Genomic DNA, 20,792 nt, shown 5'->3' on the forward strand with positions numbered 1-20,792 from the left:
GCCATGAAACAGAAAATGAATATATAACAAAACTATTGTCCCTTTATAAACAAGATTGGTCTGATTTAAACCTCTTTAAGACAAGGGAAACAAAAAAGGAAGAAATGCAGAAATGAAACTTTAATGCCCATTTCATCACAAGGGCCCCTTTATCATTTTGCATCCATGAACCCTGTACATGGTTTAAATTAGTTCTCCCATGTCATCTGAGAATCCCCAGAGTCCAAAGATCCATCGATTCACAAAATCCAAGAGGTGAAAACGATCTTCACAATTGTACTAAATGCTAGTTGCCATTTTCACTCTCATTTTCTTATTAAGTGTACAATAAAGTTTTCTAAAGATAAAATGTGTGATAGCATCGCAACTCGCATGATCAGTGGATCACAGCTCTAATGGCTAACAACATGAGATTGTGTATCCTTGTGTTTTAAATGTTTTAATTTCTAAGATTGTAAATATCAACAGATATAACCCACTTAAGCAGACGTTCTTTGGAATTCTCAATAATTTTTGAACAGTGGAAAAGGACCCTAGGCTGAAAAGGTTCAGAATTACTTTTTTAAAAGATTGTGTCTACCAAATATTAAGATACAACTAATTCCGTCCCACATTTCTAATAATCAAAGTCACCATACACACACACAATCGGAACAAGTGTTTGGCTTAAAATGATCACTATAACAACACAAACATGAAATGAAGTTTTAACTTCATTTAACACAACTGACATGTTAGCAAGTGAAGCTTTACTCTGGGTAAAAGTCAGAATTCAAATAAGTATGGTGAACACCGGAAAAATCTTAGAGTCTAATAATTAACTTCTGGGAACCCCTTAGAAGTAAAGGAATTCCAAACCGGGGACATTAGGATTTCAAAACTTAAAAGTTGAAACTTGAACTAAAGCTTACATTTTTTAAAATCTCTTTTTCTTATGCTTGTAAATATCTTTTGTTCAAACGTGGATATCAGCAATGACATCTACCTTATTTATGTCACATCCTTCGATTAAATTTGTCTCACATAACACACACACACAAAGAAGAATTTGGTATAAGACGATGGGCATTTCAATAGTTTAGTGCACATCTTTCCACTTTCCAAATTTTCCAATTTCCAAGCTTTCCAAATTTGAACTGTAAAATTTACCTGATCTGGGTGTTTGTTTATCACTCGTTGTGACTGCTTCAGTAGGAACAGAATCTTTCACTTTAGTGGGAGACTGGATGGGTATTGAAACAATATGATTAGAACAATGTACATTTCATACAGTCTGTAGTTAAAAATTCAAAATGAAAATACAAAAGCTTTACCTCCCAGTGACGAAGATCTTTTCTAGGAGAATCTAAAACACAAAAGGGACATGTAGTTAATTATACGTAAATATGAAAGCCAACTATACATTCGTGCAGTTAGGATTAAGCTGAATCCTCATGCTTGGCTTTCAAAGTGATTACATTAGGCTTTGGTCTTGATTCTAGAGACAGGAAGGTGGATTAAGACAGCAACAAGACAGAAATAGGAACCCGTTATAAATACTATAAAAAATAGAAATATATGTTCAACATAACATGCAGTTAGGATTCCAAAAGTAAGATGATGTTTCAAATGAAATGACTAAAACAGAAATCACTAAATGTTGCACATATACTAACGTGAACATGCTGATTGACGGGGGAGAAAAGCAATCTTTAATCAGAGGAACAAATGATGACTCTGAGAGGATAAACGTGAAAGCTGATGGCAGAATGCAACAGCACATCCTGACTGCAGTACAGCAGAATCATCGATACCATTCTACTACAAGTATTTGCCATGTTCTTCAATTTGTCCCGCAATTTAGGCAGTACGCACTTATGATGAATGCATAATTTATTGAATGTGTAATTTATTTGTCACCAAAAACAGTGTTATGAATTGATCAGCCTGGTTATACTTGTAGGGTAATAGTCAATAAAAGTATTCATTTTTGTCTATACCCATGTGGGCAACTGGCATGCCTACATTTCTTGTATCCTCTAGTTTAGCCATGTTAAACTTTCTTGACCCACGCACGCAAGAAGGTATATAAAACACGTCTAAGAAATAATGTATAAGAAGCTTTCAATATGGAACCATGACTACTACCAAAATGAAAAAAATCAATTTAATTGCCACCGAATTTTTAGATACTAAAAATCTTTTGTATTTCAAAATCAGTGTCATAGTTATTGATAGTAACAATTTTAGCATTTAAGGAATGGACCCTATGATTTCTTTACTTTCCAAAATTAGTTTGATTTGGTAGACTATGTCAGTCTTGAAAAGGTTTCTTTGAAACAGCTATCATCCCCCAAAATGAGCTATCTGAAAAAAAGAACACCCATACTTCCATATTCAAATTAGTCTCATTTGAATAATGAATATCAAAGCAACATATATCCTTGAGGTCCAATAGATTTGAGGAAGATGAATGGTGGCTATGTTTTATCCCAAGTCTAGCACTCCATTTGCTCTCAGTATTCTTGGTGGAGCAGCTGTGATCTAATCTGTTTCAGTAGAAATAAACTCAAGGTTTCTATAAAGTGAGTTCTCGGGCAGCCCCGGTGGACCAAGGGTTGGTGCCACCATCGGCCCAGGGTGTGATGCTGGAGACCCAGGATCCGGTCCCACGTCGGGATCCCTGTATGGAGCCTGCTTCTGCCTCTGCCTGTGTCTCTGCCTCTCTCTCTCTATGTCTCTCATAAAAAAAAAAAAAGTGAATTCTCTAGAGTTTCCTCACCAACTCCAAAATTTCCTAGCTAAGGCTTCTTTCATTTTTCCCTCTTTCCCTTCACTATCCCCTGTCTTCAAAAGTAATTTCTGGGGGCACCTGGGTGGCCCCAGTCAGTTGGGAGTCTAGCTCTTGATTTCAGCTCAGTTCATGATCTTGGGGTCCTGGGATTAAGTCCCATGGTGGGTTCCTCACTCAGCAGGGAGTCTGCTTAAGGACTCTCTCTCTCTCTCTCCCTTTGCCCCCTCCCTGCTCGCTCACTCTCTAACATAAATAAATCTTTTTAAAAAGTAATTTGTGATCTATGGTCTTGATTTTTTTTTTTTTTTTTTGCTTTTACAACCGTTTTTATGGATTTTCTCCACCACTTCTTTCCTCTTTGTTTAGCAATAGTATCTTACATCTATACCTTCTATTTCTGTATCTCCTTGCTCCCCTCTGGTTATAAACATGTTCAGAAATAAAAACAAAATAATTCTTTTTCTTGACCTTGTTATGTCTTGAACTGTCCAACAGATATTCCAGATTTCTCTACAGGAAAGTCTATACCCATGCTACTGAGCACATGACCCAAGGACCACAGACACGGCCATGACCTGAGAGGTCAAAATGCAGATTCCAGACCTGATGTTCAGTGTGCATTTTTAACAAGGTCTCAGGCGATTCCCTACAATTTGAGAAATCCTGGGTCATACTGAACGCTGCCGCTGTATTCCTTTACCTTAACCTTCTAGGATCAAGCCTCAAGTTCATCACTATCAATTCTGAAAGTGAAGACGTATTAAAAGTCATAAATGTTCTAACGGACTTTTTACCAGGACTAAAGCTTCCCTGATCTCCACCTAATTGACCCTGCTCTCTTTTTCCTTTTTTCCTTCCAATTCTTTTTTTTTTTTTTGCATGAAATGATACTAACTTACGAAGTACCACCATTTCATATGACATAGAGGTACACATATCTATTTATTTAAAAGACGTTTTCATTTATTTGACACAGAGAGAGCGTGCACAAGCAGGCAGAGCAGCAGACAAAGGGAGAGGGAAAAGCAGGCTCCCAGCTCAGCACGGCTCCATCCCAGGTCCCGGGGATCATGGCCCAAGCCAAAAGCAGACCTTCAATTGACTGAGCCACCCAGGCACCCCTAACATACATACATTTATAGCTGACTAGGACATAGCTCTGCATAATCAGCTAGGTCAATCCATAATGTCTCCCCAACAGCGAGAAAAACTGGTAAGAGTGGGAAAATTTTGGTATACTACTCTGACAAGTTTGGGTACTGGAAGCTCACCTGATATCCCCACATTTCAAATAATTTGCTCCTCCTTTTATTTTTTTAAAGATTTTATTTATTTATTCATGAGAGACACAGAAAGACACACACACAGAGAGAGAGAGACAGAGAGAGGCAGAGACACAGGCAGAAGGAGAAGCAGGCTCCATGCAGGGAACCTGATGTGGAACTTGATCCCGGAACTCCAGGATCATGCCCTGGGCTGAAGGCAGGCACCAAAACTGAACTACCCAGGGATCCCCTGCTCTTCCTCCTAAAAAAATTCTTTCATTTGACCACCTTCCACTATAAAGCGTTGCTTATTTTCCTCCATTTACTCCCTGCACTCTCAGCCATTCTCATCATTCCCTCTTTGCTCTTTTCCAGCTATTTCCAGGCATTCCTTAGGTCTTGGAATACCTGGAAATGGAACCAGTAATTTAGCTCCTCTAGCCATACTCTCAATTTAATCTGCAGCTGACACCTGATAAAATATAGAACTCACCTCCTTTTCTCACCTTTCTTCTTTCTATGCATGTAATCGGTGATTTTCTTTGGAAATTAGGATACATGAGAATTTCTGTTTTAAATGAACATTCTGTCAAATGACTTTTTATAAAATACAATTCTTACCTTCTACTTGTTCATTGAATATACTTTTCCCTTGTTGATCTGCAGCTCCAGGTAAACAATCAACAGATTTCTTTGGAAGTCTTGCAGAAATACTTTTCCCTTGTTGATCTGCAGCTCCAGGTAAACAATCAACAGATTTCTTTGGAAGTCTTGCAGAAATACTTTTCCCTTGTTGATCTGCAGCTCCAGGTAAACAATCAACAGATTTCTTTGGAAGTCTTGCAGAAATACTCTGTTAAAATTAACATCAATAATGAGTTGCATAAAGATTTCCAAATCCTTTTCTAAGAAAATATTCAAATGTTCTACTTTAATCGCAATCAGACATACAAATAAGAAAAGCATGTATTGAAAATCAACACATTTAAAAACCTCATCTATGCTCTCTCAATTAAGTGCACCTTTTCATCTTCATTTGGCCATTAACTCTAACTGAACATGGAAGGCCAGAGTAAATATTTTCACAGACAAGAATACTGACTTATACATACATTTCAACAAGGAAATAACAAAACACCTAACTCTACTTTGTATTCTCCACCAGGATACAAGGACAGTAAAACTATTGAAACAAATTCTTTAATAAGTACATTTGCTATAAATTTAAACTGTTCCTAATGGCAGAAAGATTTGTAGCCTTAAAATAAGATACTTGGCATGATAAGAAACCTCGGAGTACATCATGTTGAGTATAAACAGAACACTGTGGTAGCTGCTGCTTCATTTAGATAAACAAAGGCTTGGAATTTTCATTGGTAGGAAAAAATGGTTGAATGAAATGGCAAAGTAGGAAGAAAAACTTTTCTTGAAATTATGTTTAAATAATAGCAAAAGATTTTAGATATAGGTATGAAATGCTTCAAAAAGTATAGTAAGCTTTCAGAAGGGAAGAATAAGAACATTCATTGAGGGCAACCCTGCTGGGACCCCTCTCACTCCTAAGAGCTTTCTCTGTATCTTTACTGAATAAACTTCTTTCATTTTACTCACACACACAAAAAGAACATTTACTGATTAATCACCTAAAAGGTACCAGGCATTTGTTTTAGTACACACAGTTTCTTTTCTACACACAAAAATAACAATGATTATAACAATAGAGTGGGTCTTCCTGCTTCCTGGTCATTTCTAAGACATTAGAGTAAAAGGAACAGATGTGCTCCATGGTCTCTCTGTCCAGAATGTCCTTCTCCATCCAAGACATTCTTGCGACTGGTCCTTCCCACCCTTCACTTGGCAGCTCTGGCCACACTCAGAGAGATCTTTCCTCACTACCAAAATTCCACTCCCATTCTCATCCCCATCCTAACTACAAACGCCTCCAATATTCCCTAAACTAACATTTCCTTTTTTTTTTTTTTTTTTACATGAAATGCTTACAGTGACTTATAATGGATCAGAGTTTCCTTATTTTTCTGCTCCTACCACTACAACCTGTACAGCCTGGTCATAGTTAGTATTCAGTAACATAAATGTATTTAAGGTCGAAACACTGAAATTCCTCTCACTGAGGGAGTGCCTGGGTGGCTCAGTCAGTTGAGCATCTAAATCTTGATTTCAACTCAGGCCATGGGTCTCAGGGTCGTTTTTTTCTTTTTAAGGCAATGTTAGAAAACTTTAAATACAGGATTAAGATCCAATCGGTAAGGCATCACAAATCGTAAAAAGTAATTTGGGCTGCATTCAGCATAGCAAATAGACACTCTGAGCAAGCGACAGCCTTGAGAAGATGGTAAGTCACGGCCGCTCAGCCTGGGGAACTGCTCCCTCCCGCCAGAGAACCAGGCGGGTGCTCAGCCAGGCCAGGCCCATGGCTCAGCAGAGGCTGTGTAAAGGTCGGGGGTGAGGTAACTGGTCTGAGAGGCCGCTTTGTTGCCACCCTGCCCCACGCGGCTGCCACTCAGCCCATACCCCTCATGGGGGAGCCAACTTGCAGGCATGTGGCCAGGCCAGGGTTTGGCTCTGTGTTGAGCATGAAGCAAAGTTAGGATTCTCTCTCTCCCTCTCCCTCAGCCCCTGCTCCTCCCCACCCGCTCACATGTGTGTGCGCACTCTCTCTCTCTCTCTCTCTCTCTCTCTCTCTAAAACATAATCATCATCCTCATCTCACTGAGAAGGTCTAAGTACCAAATCACTATACTGTCAGCCCTTGAAGAATGCAAGGGCTGAGGGTGTTGATGGCTACACAGTCAAATATCTACAAATGACTTTTGATTCCCCCAAAACTTAGCTACTCATCTCTTATTTCCTACTTTAAGAGCAATTAGACTTAAAAATAGGAAACGTATATATGAAAAATCAAAACATTTCAATAAAAGACTCATATATATGCTCTCGAGATCTAAGCTACTTCTTAACCCTCATTTGGCCACTGACTGTAAACTCAGCATGGAAAGTCTAGTAAATTATCACCTGATGTTGACCTTACCAATAACGTAAAGGCAATGAACAAGCTTTGTATATTATATGTACTATACACTGTATCCTTAAAATATAAAGAAAAGGTTATTAAGAAAATCATAAGGAAGATAAAATATGTTAAGAAAATACTTATCGAGAAGCATCTGTAAGTGGACACACAGTTCAAGCCCATCTTGCTCAAGGGCCAACTGTACACCTACACAATGTCTCTAATCACAGGCTACTGAAACTTAACATCCCCCAAATTAGAAATCCACCTGTCCACTCTAACTTTCCCATTCTTTTCTTAACACTTGCCGTTTTACTGTCCTTCAGAAATCTTCACATTTAAAAACCATGCCCTCGGGATCCCTGGGTGGCGCAACGGTTTGGCGCCTGTCTTTGGCCCAGGGCGCGATCCCGGAGACCCGGGATCGAATCCCACATAGGGCTCCCGGTGCATGGAGCCTGCTTCTCCCTATGCCTGTGTCTCTGCCTCTCTCTCTCTCTCTCTCTCTCTCTCTCTCTGACTATCATAAATAAATAAAATAAATAAATAAATAAATTTTAAAAAGAAAAAAAATTTAAAAACCATGCCCTCTATATTTAGTAAGTCACTCAAATACTGCTGTGATCATTTTTTGTCTCAAGACAAAAATTTCTAGAGCATTCTTTACAGCTCACAAAGTGGGTGATCACCTTTGTTACCACATTTGGTCATGACACACACCCTAGATGTAGGTATTAGTATCATTTTTATGAATGAGGTCACTGACATTCAAACAGGTTAACCAAGTTTTTCTGAGATCCCACAGCAAGTAAGTGACAGAACCAGGATGGTAGCACATCTTTTGACTTCAAATACAGTGCCCACACCATTGTAGAACAGCTGCCTCTACTAAGACATAGGACCTTTTTACCTTCTTCCATAGGTGTCACCGTAGAATAGGTCATCATTATTTTATACTATGTTACTATAAGTAGGGCAGCCACAAAGATACTCAATGCATGCTATTTTAACTATCCAAAATGTTTTTACCTTTTAAAGTACCACTAAATCATGGGGGCCTTGATGGCTGAGTCAGTTCTGGGATCAAGCCCCAAGTCATCAGCCTCCCTGCTCAGTGGGGAGCCTGCTTCTTCCTCTCCCTTTGCCCCTTCCCCCGCTCATGCACGTGCACTCTCTCAAATAAATAAATAAATAAATGAAAAAATAAATAAATAAATAATAAATAAATAAATTCTTTACAATAATAAATGAACAACATACCACTAAACCACATTGTTATTATACTCCCACTGCTCCTTGTAGATCTACCTGACAATCCAAATATAATACTTCTAGGGTGCCTGGATGTCTCCGTTGGTTGAGCATCCAATACTTGGTATCACCTCATGTCATGATCTCATGGTCATGGAATCAAGCCCTGTGATGGGCTCTGCACTCAGACTGGAGTCTGCTTCAGATTCTGTCTCCGCTCCCTCCCACTTAACTCTCTCAATAAATAAATAAATACATAAAAACTTTTAATAAATCTTTATATATAGTTAATATATAAATTATGATACTATACATTATGCATAATACACAAACACTATATAAATGTGTTTTATATATAAAATAGAATATGGAAATTATAATCTATAAGATACACATATATGCTAATAAATTTAATGTATAAACATAATATATATGATTTATATTCTAAAAAACTATAATCCAAACTCTGGATTATAGATACATTAGAAGATCACATTAGAAGTTTTGCAAATCCATACACACCACAGAATCATACATTTCACCATAGGTTGACCTAGAGTTTTTCTTTAGCTTTTTAGATAACTTTAAAACCCAAACTTGGGATATCTGGGTGGCTCAGTGATTGAGCATCTGTCTTCAGCTCCGGACGTGATCCCAGAGTCCTGGGATCGGGTTCCGCGTGGGGCTCCCCGTGCTGATCCTGCCTCTCCCTCTGCCTGTGTCTCTGCCTCTCTGTGTGTCTCTCATGAGTAAATGGATGAAATATAGAAAAAAAAAAGATTCCTTAACACAATTTTAAAAAAGATTTTATTTATTCATGAGAAACACACACACACACACACACACACAGAGAGGCAGAGACACAGGCAGAGGGAGAAGCAGGCTCCCCACAGGGACCCCAATGTGGGACTCAATCCCTGGACCCTGGGACTGTGCCCGGAGCAGAAAGCAGATGCTCAACCACTGAGCCAAATAAAAGAGGGAGTCTGCCTTATATGCTACTAGGGGGACAGATGGACAAAAATAAATAAGAACAGGAGAGGAACATTCTCTAGTTCTAGAAGTGAAGTGAATAAAGTTCAGTGAAGGCACAAGGAGACAAAAGTTGTATATGGGAAGCTCAGGAAATGCTGCAAAGATAAGGCTTGTATCTTGAAAGACAAAGTATACAAGAAGTGTGTGAAGGGCATTCTAGCAAAGGTAGAATAATCAAAAGGATGAAGTAGGAAATAACATAGTAAGTGACAATAGCTCAGAATGTGGCAAAACTAGGACACAATTATTGGGAATGGGATAAAGAGATATAATTGGAAAATCAGGACTGAACTGCAAAAGACAGGAGTCATGCTAAGATATGAGCTTTCTCCGTCAGGTATTGGGGAATCCACTAAATAAGCAGAGGAGTTACATCATCACATAGATATTTTAGAAACGTCACTCTAGTACCAATGTAAAGATGAACATAAAGGAACCAAAAGAGAAGAGTATTTCAAAATTATAGATGAGAAAGTGAATTATGGTAATAAGATGTGAAAAATCGTAAGCAGGTAAAGATACTGTATGTGGTGGAGTGACTGGATGTGGTTTTTATTTTAAGATTTATTTATTCACTTTTGGAGAGAATGAGAGTGTGTATGCCCATGCAGAGGGAGGGACAGAGGAAGAGGAAGAGAATCCTCAAGCAGCCTCTCCACTCTGCACAGAGCCTGACACAGGGCTCAATACCTGGACCATGAGATCATGACCTGAGCCAACATTAAGAGTCAGATGCTTAACCAAGGGAGCCACCCCAGTCACCTGGATGTGATGTCACCTAATTTTAGGGAAGTTTAGAGTCCAGGATTGTTTTTCTGCTGCAGTGTTCCAATGGTGCTTTATATTAGGGTGGGGAAAACAAATGACAAAGCAGATTTAAAAGTCAGGAAGAGGAAAGAGTCAGAAATAATGTCTTCCGTCTGGGACTTCATCAAATCTGAAGCACCCGGGGGACTTATTAAGAAAGTTTTAGATAAATACATTAGGAGTAGAAAAAAATGACAATACTCAGGAAAACCACATGATGTTAAAAAGTCATCTATAAAACATACTAACCTGATATAATTAATGTCAACCTACACAAAACTCTGAAACTTTCAAAATATAAATAAAAGAAGGGGGGGGGAACCATGGGATTCAGGACTTCACTTATATACTTCAACATTACTTCTAGAACAGAAAAAAATACTTTTTTTATTTTTATTTTTTTTTTAGAAAAAATACTTTTATTAATATACACAAGTAATGAGTACCTGGATGGCTCAGTTGGCTAAGCATCCAACTCTTGATTTCGGCTCAGGTCATGATGTCAGGATTGTGACATTGAGATTTACATCAGACTCCACGCTCAGCAGGGATTCTGCTTCTCTCCTTCTCTCTGCCCCTCCCCCCACCTCTGAGATAAATAAATCTTTAGAAAAATGCATATATACGTGGGCATGTATTCATTTCTGCAACGAATAGCACTTTTAAGGTAAATACTGAATCCCAGGTCTCCAGGATCAGGTCCTGGACTGAAGGTGGCGCTAAACCATTGAGCCACCCAGGCTGCCACACTATTCCTTATTAAAAATGAAACTTAAAAGCTAAGACTAAGTTGTAGAAGAGAAATATTTTAGGGATTACAGTATTTTAAGGCACTTTATGAGAAAAACATAAAACCCACTTTAAAATTCACATGGTTTCTTATTCCACTGTGAATAGCAGTGGAATTAATAGCTTTAATTCCCTATCTACACATATAGGATGGTACTTAAAGGCTGGGGAAAGAATCTAATATTAAAATATTAATAATCATGATCATCCAAATTAAAGTTTTAAAGTCTCCAAAGTCATGAATGATTATCAAGCAGGACACAATATTCCATATTCACGGGAGAGAAGAAAAGGCCTTAAACAATCAAATCACTGAGTATATCTGAGTTTCAGATAGGAAAGAATTCACAGGTTAAATTTAACAATTTTTGGCAGCACCGGGCTGGCTCACTCACAGGAGTGTGTGACTCGTGATCTCAGCATCTGAGTTTAAGCCCAGCATTGGGTATAGAGATTACTTAAAAAAACATTTAATCTAAAAAATACAAAACAGCGAGTGAAGCCGAGGGGAGCCCACAGCTCCCGAGAAGGCGAGGGGTGTGCGTGCGTCCGCCTCTCCCCGCGCCCTCCCTCGCGGCCTGCGACACCGGGGCCGGGTCCGCCACCGCCTGCCTGGGTGGCCTGGCGGGAGCTCGCGCCCTGCCCTCGGGGTCGGCGCCGCCGCCCCTCCCCCTCGTCCCATCCCGGCGCTGCGGTCAGTCCCGCCCCTCCGGCGCCCACAGCCCGGGCCCATATGCCGCCGCGGCGGCGGGGGCGGGGATCGCTTGGGACTCCCCTTCACAGGGTGGGCGTCCCCGCCGCCTCCCCGCCCCAGGAAGCAGAACGTGATGAACACGGTGAAGGGAAAGGCACTGGAAGTGGCTGAGTACCTGACCCAGGTCCTCAAGGAATCAAAATGTAAGGAAACCGGTGTTATCACCCCAGAAGAGATAACTTTCAAATAATCCTGAAAACCTACCAATTCGGTCGGAGATTTAAAGAGAGAACTGAAGTGACACAGTGAGAAACCTCTGCCCTTCTATCCAGTACAACTTGCTTATGCCCACTCTGCACTGAGCAAAATGACTAGAAGGAAAAACTCACCTAAAAAGAAAGAATCAGAAACATTCCTCTCCCCCACAGTGTTACAAAATTCGAATTACAATTCAATGTCAGAAAGCCAATAAAGAAGCACAATTATAAAGCTACTGGTGGCTCAAGATAAAAAGCATAAAGGATTCAAGAGACTTCATGACTGCAGAATTTCGATCTCATCAGGCCGAAATTAAAAATGAATTAAATGAGATGCAGTCCAAACTGGAGGTCCTGACGACGGATAACGATATAGAAGAATGTGTGAGTGACAGAGAAGACAAGTTGATGGGATCCCTGGGTGACGCAGAGGTTTGGCGCCTGCCTTTGGCCCAGGGCGAGATCCTGGAGACCCGGGATCCAATCCCACGTTGGGCTCCTGGTGTGTGGAGCCTGCTTCTCCCTCTGCCTGTGTCTCTGCCCCCCTCTCTCTCTCTGTGTGTGTGTAACTATCATAAATAAATAAAAATTAAAAAAGAAAAGACAAGTTGATGCCAAGGAAGGAAATGGAGGAAAAAAGAGAAAAACAAAAGATCATGAGGACAGGTTAAGGAAAATAAATGACACCCACAGAAGGAAAAATCGACATGTAATTGGGGTTCCAGAGGGTGCCAAAAGGGACAGAGGTCTAGAAAGTGTGTTTGAACAAAACCTAGCTGAGAAGTTCCCTAACTTGGGGAGGGAAACAGGCATTCAGATCCAGGAGATAGAGAGATCACCACCTAAAATCAATAAAACCTGCACAACACCTTGACATTTAATAGTGAAGCTTGCAAATTCCAAAGATAAAGAGAAGATCCTTAAAGCAGCAAGACACAAGAGATCCCTAACCTGTATGGGGAGAAGTCTTAGTAATAACAGGAGACCTCTCCACAGAGACCTGGCAGGCCAGAAAGGGCTGGCAGGATACAGTCATGGTCCTGAATGAGAAGAACATGCAGCCGACAATACTCTATCCCCATCAAGGCTCCCATTCACAATAGAAGGAGAGATAAAGAGCTTCCAAGATAGGCAGGAACTGAAAGAATATGTGACCAGGAAAGCAGCTCTGCAAGAAATATTAAGGAGGATTCTGTAAAAGAAAGAGTAAGTCCAAGGAAACAATCCATAAAAGCAGAGACTGAACAGGTATCATGATGACACTAAACTTGCATCTTTCAATAGTAACTCTGAACGTGAATGGGCTTAATAACCCCATCAAAAGATGCAGGGTTTCAGACCGGATAAAAGAGCAAGACCGATCGATTTGCTGTCTACAAGAGACTCATTTTAGACCTAAGGACACCGACAGCCTGAAAATAAAAGGTTGAAGAACCATTTAACATTCAAAAGGTCCTCAAAAGAAAGCAGGGGTAGCCATCCTTATATCAGCTAAAGTAAAGTTTATCCCAAAGACTGTAGTGAGAGATGAAGAGGGACACTATATCATACTAAAAGGATCTCTCCAAAAAGAGGACCTAACAATCATGATATTTATGCCCTGAATGCGGGAGCTGCCAAGTATATCACTCAAGTAATAATGAAAGTTCAGACATACTTAGATATTAGTACACTTATGTGTGGAGACTTGACTATAGTCCTTTCTGCAATCGACAGATCTTCTAAGAACAACATCTCCAAAGAAACAAGTGCTTTAAATGGTACACTGGACCAGATGGATTTCACAGATATTTACAGAACTTGACATCCAGACGCAACTGAATACACATTCTTCTAAAGTGCACATGGAACTTTCTCCAGAATAGGCCACATACTGGGTCACAAATCAGGTCTTAACCGATACCAAAAGACTGGGATTGTCCCCTGCATATTTTCAGACCATAATGCTTTGAAATTAGAACTAAACCACAAGAAGAAGTATGGAAGGATTTCAAAAACATGGAGGTTAACGACCATCCTGCTAAACGATGAAAGGGTCAACCAGGAAAATAGAGAAGAATTAAAAAGATTCCTGGACACTAATGAGAATGAAGATACAACCGTTCAAAATCTTTGGGATACAGCAAAAGCAGTCCTGAGGGGGAAATACATCGCAAGACCAGCAGCATCCGCCCCAAAACCGGAAAGAACTCAAATACAAAAGCTAACCTTGCACCTAAAGGGGCTGGAGAAGGAACAGCAACTGAAACCTTCACCCAGCAGAAGAAGACAATAAAGATTCGAGCAGAACTCAATGAGGCAGAGACCAGAAGAACTGTGGAACACATCAACAAAACCAGGAGTTGGTTCTCCGAAAGAATTAATAAGACAGAGAAACCATTAGCCAAACTTATTTAAAAGAAGAGAGAGAAGACTCAAATTAATAAAATCATGAACGAGAGAGAGGAGGGAACACCTCCAACACCAAGGAAATACAAACGATTTTGAAAACGTAGTATGAGCAGCTTTACGCCAATAAATTAGGCAATCGAGAAGAAATGGGTGCATTTCTGGAAAACCACAAACTACAAAACTGCAACAGGAAGGCATAGAAAACATGAACAGGCCAATAACGAGGGAGGAAACTGAAGGAGTCATCAAAAACCTACCAAGAAACAAAAGTCCGGGGCTAGATGGCTTCCCAGGGGAATTCTATCAAACGTTTAAAGAACAAACCATACCTATTCCACTAAAGCTGTTATGAAAGATAGAAAGGGATGGAGCACTTCCAAACTCGTTGTATGATGCCAGCATCACCTTAATTGCAAAACCAGACACAGATCCCACCAAAAAGGAGAATTCAAGACCAATAGCCCTGATGAACACGGACGCAAAAATTCTCAACAAGATACTAGCCAACAGGATCCAACAATACATTAAGAAGATGATTCACCATGACCCAGTGGGATTTATCCCCGGGATGCAAGGCTGCGTCAACACTCTTAAAGCAATCAATGTGATTCATCATATCAGCAAGAGAAGAAACCAAGAACCACATGATCCTCCCAATAGATGCAGAGAAAGCATTTGACAAAATACAGCATCCATTCCTGATCAAAAGTCTTCAGAGTGTAAGGATAGAGGGAACATTCCTCAGCATCTTAAAAGCCATCTACAAAGAGCCCACAGCAAATATCGTTCTCAATGTGGAAACACTGGGAGCCTGTCCCCGAAGATCAGGAACAAGACAGGGATGTCCACTCTCACCATTGCTATTCAACATGGTACCAGAAGTCCTAGCCTCGGCAATCAGGCAACAAAAAGAAATAAAAGACTGACTGAGAGTTGGAAGTCCAACTCTCCCTCTTTGCAGATGACATGATAATGTAGCTAGAAAACCCAAGAGACTCCACCCCAAGATTGCTAGAACTCACAGCCATTTGGCAGTGTGGCAGGATACAATATCAATGCCCAGAAAAACAGTGGCATTTCTATACACTAACAATGAGACTGAAGAAAGAGAAATGAAGGAGTCAATCCCAATTACAATTGCACCCAAAAGCATAAGATAACAAGGAATATACATAACCAAAGAGGTAAAGGGTTTCTCCCCTCAAAACTACAGAACACTTCTGAAGGAAACTGAAGAAGACACAAAGAGATGGAAAAATATACCATGCTCATGGATTGGCAGAATGAATATTTGGAAAATGTCAATGTTGCCCAGGGCAATTTACACACTTAATACAATCCCTATCAACATACTATGGACTTTCTCCACAAAGTTGGAACAAATCATCTTAAGATTTCTGTGGAATCAGAAAAGACCCCAAATAGCTAGGGGGAATATTAAAAAAGAAAACCACGGCTGGGGGCATCACAATGTCAGATTTCATGTTGTACTACAAAGCTGTAGTCATCAAGACAGTGTGGTACTGGCACAAATACAGACACACAGATCAATGGAAACAGAATGGAGAATCCAGAAGTGGGCCCTCAACTCTATGCTCATATAATAGTCGACAAAGCAGGAAAGACTATCCACTGGAAAAAAGAGAGTCTCTTCAATAAATGGTGCTGGGAAAATTGGACAGCCACATGCAGAAGAAAGAAACTGGACCATTCTCTTACACCATACACAAAGAAAAACTCAAAATGGATGAAAGATCTAAATGTGAGACAGGAATCCATCAGAATCCTAGAGGAGAACACAGGCAACACACTTGTTGAACTTGGCCACAGCAACTTCTTGCAAGATACATCCCTGAAGGGAAGAGAAACCAAAGCAAAAATGAATTATTGGGACTTCATCAAGGTAAGAAGCTTCTGCACAGCAAAAGAAACAGTCAACATAACAACCTACAGAATGGGAGAAGGTATTTGCAAATGACCTATCAGATAAAGGGCTAGTATCCAAGATCTATAAAGAACTTAGTAAACTCAAAGAAACAAACAATCCAATCATGATATGGGCAAAATACATGAATAGAAATTTCACAGAGGAAGACACAGACATGGCCAACAAGCACATGAGAAAATGCTCTGCATCACTGGCCATCAGGGAAGTACAAATCAAAACCACAATGAGATACCACCTCCCACCAGGGAGAATGGGCAAAAATCAACAAGGCAGGAAACAACAAATTTGGAGAGGACGTGGAGAAAGGGGAACCCTCTTGCACTGTTGCTGGGAATGTGAACTGGCACAGCCACTCTGGAGAACTGTGTGGAGGTTCCTCAAAGAGTTAACAATAGATTTGTCCTACGACCCAGCAATTGCACTGTTGGGGATTACCACAAAGATACAGATGCAGTGAAATGCCAGGACACCCGCACCCTAATGTTTCTTGCAGCAATGTCCACAACAGACTAACTGTGGAAGGAGCCTCGGTGTCCATCGAAAGACGAATGGATAAAGAAGATGTGGTCTATGTATACAATGGAATATTACTCAGCCATTAGAAACGACAAATACCCACCATTTGCTCTGAGGTGGAGGGACCTGGAGGGTATTATGCTGAGTGAAATGTGTCAGTCTTTAAAGGACAAACATTATATGGTCGCATTCATTTGGGGAATGTAAAAATTAGTGAAAGGGAATAAAGGGAAAGTAGATAAATTGAGTGAAAATATCAGTGAGAGTGACAAAACATGAGAGACACCTAACCTTGGGAAAAGACCAAGGCGTAGTGGAAGGGGAAGCGGGCAGGGCGTTGGGGTGAGTGGGTGATGGGCACTGAGGGGGTCACTTGGCAGGATGAGCACTGGGTGTTATGGTATATGTTGACAAATTGAACTCCAATAAAAAAATTACAAATAAAATACAAAATTAAAAAATACGAAATATAACAACTATGAAGACTAAAGTTTCCCGAGATAACGTAAAATGTATCCACTGTTTGAATCTTTGAGAAAGTAAAGATCATCCTTCTGGAAATAATATTGTATACTCTACGGGCAACTTTTCCTTCCTTACGATTCTATAATGATAAATCATCTGATAAAAAAATGATAAATCATGAGTTTATTCATTTGACATGTGTCTCTATTCTAAGCTTATATTTAAAAAAAGATGCATCAGAATCCAGAAAATAGTTTTTATATTTTTTAAGAATCTTGCAGCTTAAAATTTATTTTTTTCATTTAATGGATAGAGATTAAGAACCTCACTTACCTAAGAAAAAAATTCAGTTTTAATTAATGAAAAAACTAAAATGTTTATGTCCTCTCTATTCTCAAAAGATATAAAGTCGACCAAGATTATACCACACAGTAAGTTTAATTAGAAACCACAAGAAAGACAACAGCCAAAATTCAAAACTCATAATAAATCTGATTACGGCTTAAAACAGACTTCACTTTGCACTATGTATAAACACAACTCTTGCTAAATTAAATATAGGCTATCATACTTTACTAAACTTAAAAGGATAAAATTTCCTTCCCGTTCTTCATAAAAACGAGCTGTCATTCTGAAGAATCTGAGCATTTTTTGTATTGCCTTTTATTAACTTGCATTTAAAATAATTTCTACCGTATTTTATAATATACAGCATCTGTTCTACCTTAGCCTCACTATTGCTGTGTTTTTAATAATAATCTCTCTAAACTCTCCTATCTTTACATTCATCTCATCCTTATTAAATGAATTCTTACCCCACAACCCCTCCCTCATCTTCACATCCATCGAGCTATTCTTTCCAGTTGCTTTCTAATTCTTTCCTTCCATAATGACATACCTAAGATTTCTTTATTCCCACCAACCATAATAAATCTCAACCCAGTACTTACTTCTCTGTTGTTATTCCACTGTTTTCTCTTATATTCTTGAGGGCTTCCATTTCTCCCTTAGATTCTTTTCATTATAAGGATATCAAGAGGATGGTATGTGAAAAAACATGGGGGACAAAGTTCAAAACAACTTACCTTTGTAACACCAAGCATTGCTAAAGACTTTTGAGGAGTTTCAGGTGATACAAAAGCAAGAGGAGAATAGTCAGAGACACTGACTGATGGTTTACAAAGAGTTTCAGTCTTATCTTCCCTTGCAAAATTGTTGTCAGCAAATAAAGGTCTATCTTCTTGGCTCACAAGACCACATTTTGCTCCTATTTAGTGAAAAACAAAGTAAAGAGTACATGAAGATATCTGTAACTATGAATTACTAAATAACACAAAAATGGACAAAACTCAGTGAATAACACAAATCTTCAAATAGCTTACTCTTGGGTCGCTGAAAAGCAGCCATTAGCTTTCTTAAGTTTAGTTTCGGGACAGTCTAGAAAAAAATTGATAGTTTTCAGAATTACAAGTATCACATTTCGTAAAAACAATTGTAATATTCACCATTACCAAATGAACACCATTACAAAAAGAACACAGGTTTTGGAGATCATTCAAATATAGATTCAAATCTCAGTTCCGCCATTTACTAACCTACATTTTCTCATGGAGGTGAAGATTATAAGAGATTTAATAGTCCCAAAATGTTACTTTTCTTACCCCTGATTAGTATACAAAGTCTTCCTCAAAAAGTTAAATAAAAATAGAGCTATCCGGGATCCCTGGGTGGCGCAGCGGTTTAGCGCCTGCCTTTGGCCTAGGGGGCGATCCTGGAGACCCGGGATCGAATCCCACGTCGGGCTCCCGGTGCATGGAGCCTGCTTCTCCCTCTGCCTATGTCTCTGCCTCTCTCTCTCTCTCTCTCTCTCTCTCTCTCTGTGACTATCATAAGTAAATAAAAATTTAGGAAAAAAAATAGAGCTATCCTATGACCCAGCAATCGCAGTACTCAGTATTTATCCAAAGGATACAAACATAGTGATTTGAAAGGGTACCAGCACCCCAACGTTTAAAGCAGCAATGACCACAATAGCCAAACTACAGAAAAAGCCAGATGCCCATTGACAGATGAATGGATAAAGAAGATGCGGTGTGTGTAAATACAATGGAATATTACTCAGCCATCCTAAAGAATGAAATCTTGCCATTTGCAATAACATAGATGGGACTTAAGAGTATTATACTAAGTGAAATAAGTTAGAGAAAGACAAATACCATATGATTTCAATCCTATGTGGAATTTAAGAAACAAAATGGAGGTGCATAGCAGAAGAGAGGGAAAAATAAGATAAAAATCAGAGAGAGACAAACCGTAAGAGACTCTTAATCACAGGAAACAAACTGAGGGTTGTTGGAGGGGAGAGGGTTGGGCAATGGGGTAATTGGGTGATGGGCATTAAGGAGGGCCCTTGAAGCACTGGGTGATGTATGCAACTGATGGATCACTGAATTCTACCTCTGAAACTAATAATACGCTATATGTTAATTAATTTGAATTAAACAATTTTAAAAAGGGGATCCCTGGGTACCTCAGTGGTTTAGCGCCTGCCTTTGGCCCAGGGTGTGATTCCTGGAGACCCGGGATCGAGTCCCATGTCAGGCTCCCTGTATGGAGCCTGCTTCTCCCTCTGCCTGTGTCTCTCTCTGCCTCTCTCTCCCTATGTCTATCATGAATAAATAAAAAAACTTAAAAAAAATATTTTAAATACTTTCTTTACCAAAATGTCGTACAATAAAAATTTATCACTAGGTAATTTAAATTCAAAAAACTAACAATAAGGGCAGCCCTGGTGGCGCAGCAGTTTCGCACCGCCTGCAGCCCAGCGCGTGATCCTGGGGACCCTGGATCGAGTCCCACATCAGGCTCTCTGTATGATGCCTCCTTCTCCCTCTGCCTGTGTCTCTGCCTCTCTCTCTGTCTCTATGAATAAATAAATAAAATCTTTAAAAAAAAACTAACAATAAGAAATGTCATTATTGGGACGCCTGTGTGGCTCAGTGGTTGAGCATGTGCCTTCGGCTCAGGGTGTGATCCCAGAGTCCCACATCAGGCTCCCTGCATGGAGCCCGCTTCTCCTCCCTCTGCCTCTGTCTCTACCTCTCTCATGAATAAATTAATACAATATTTTTAAAAATTAATTATTTTATTATATTTAAATTTTTTAAAATGTGTTTGCATTATTTATAATTGCATGACGATCTCTTATAAGAGAAAATATTAAAATTTAGTTTTTAGTAGTATTTATTTGGGCAAGTTGGCATTACAAACAGTTTAAGTTGCTTTTGTTTGTCAAAATGCTAAGGACAAATGATTGTCTAACATCAGCTCCTTCCAGGAAAGTGAGAAAAATAATAAGGCTTGTGGGGTAATGATTCAGGAATGAAAACCACAGACACACACAGACAACAGAAAGGCATAATCAAAAATATTGACAATAAACATAGAAAGAGATGGACTGAGAGAACAGACACTAAAGAAACGTGTTTTGTTTTTTTTTCCCCCATGTAAGGAAAACTTAGGGTACGGGAAAGTCATGTACAAAAAAATGCAGGGGGGACAGCCATGTGG

General features: G+C 39.5%; 1 protein-coding gene across 1 annotated transcript in view; it reads right to left on the reverse strand.

Moving 5' to 3' along the window:
* Window positions 1-20,792, reverse strand: part of LOC140595958 (uncharacterized) — a 145,215-nt gene that overhangs the window by 70,459 nt on the left and 53,964 nt on the right. The window contains exons 15-19 of the mRNA XM_072742406.1: window positions 18,605-18,659; window positions 18,308-18,489; window positions 4,660-4,891; window positions 1,314-1,345; window positions 1,150-1,222 (exon numbers count right to left, since the gene is read on the reverse strand). Coding sequence (XP_072598507.1) covers window positions 1,150-1,222; window positions 1,314-1,345; window positions 4,660-4,891; window positions 18,308-18,489; window positions 18,605-18,659 — 574 coding nt within the window. The remainder of the gene's footprint in view (window positions 1-1,149; window positions 1,223-1,313; window positions 1,346-4,659; window positions 4,892-18,307; window positions 18,490-18,604; window positions 18,660-20,792) is intronic.

This window comes from Vulpes vulpes, chromosome 2 (genome assembly GCF_048418805.1).
Source record: "Vulpes vulpes isolate BD-2025 chromosome 2, VulVul3, whole genome shotgun sequence".
Taxonomy (NCBI): domain Eukaryota; kingdom Metazoa; phylum Chordata; class Mammalia; order Carnivora; family Canidae; genus Vulpes; species Vulpes vulpes.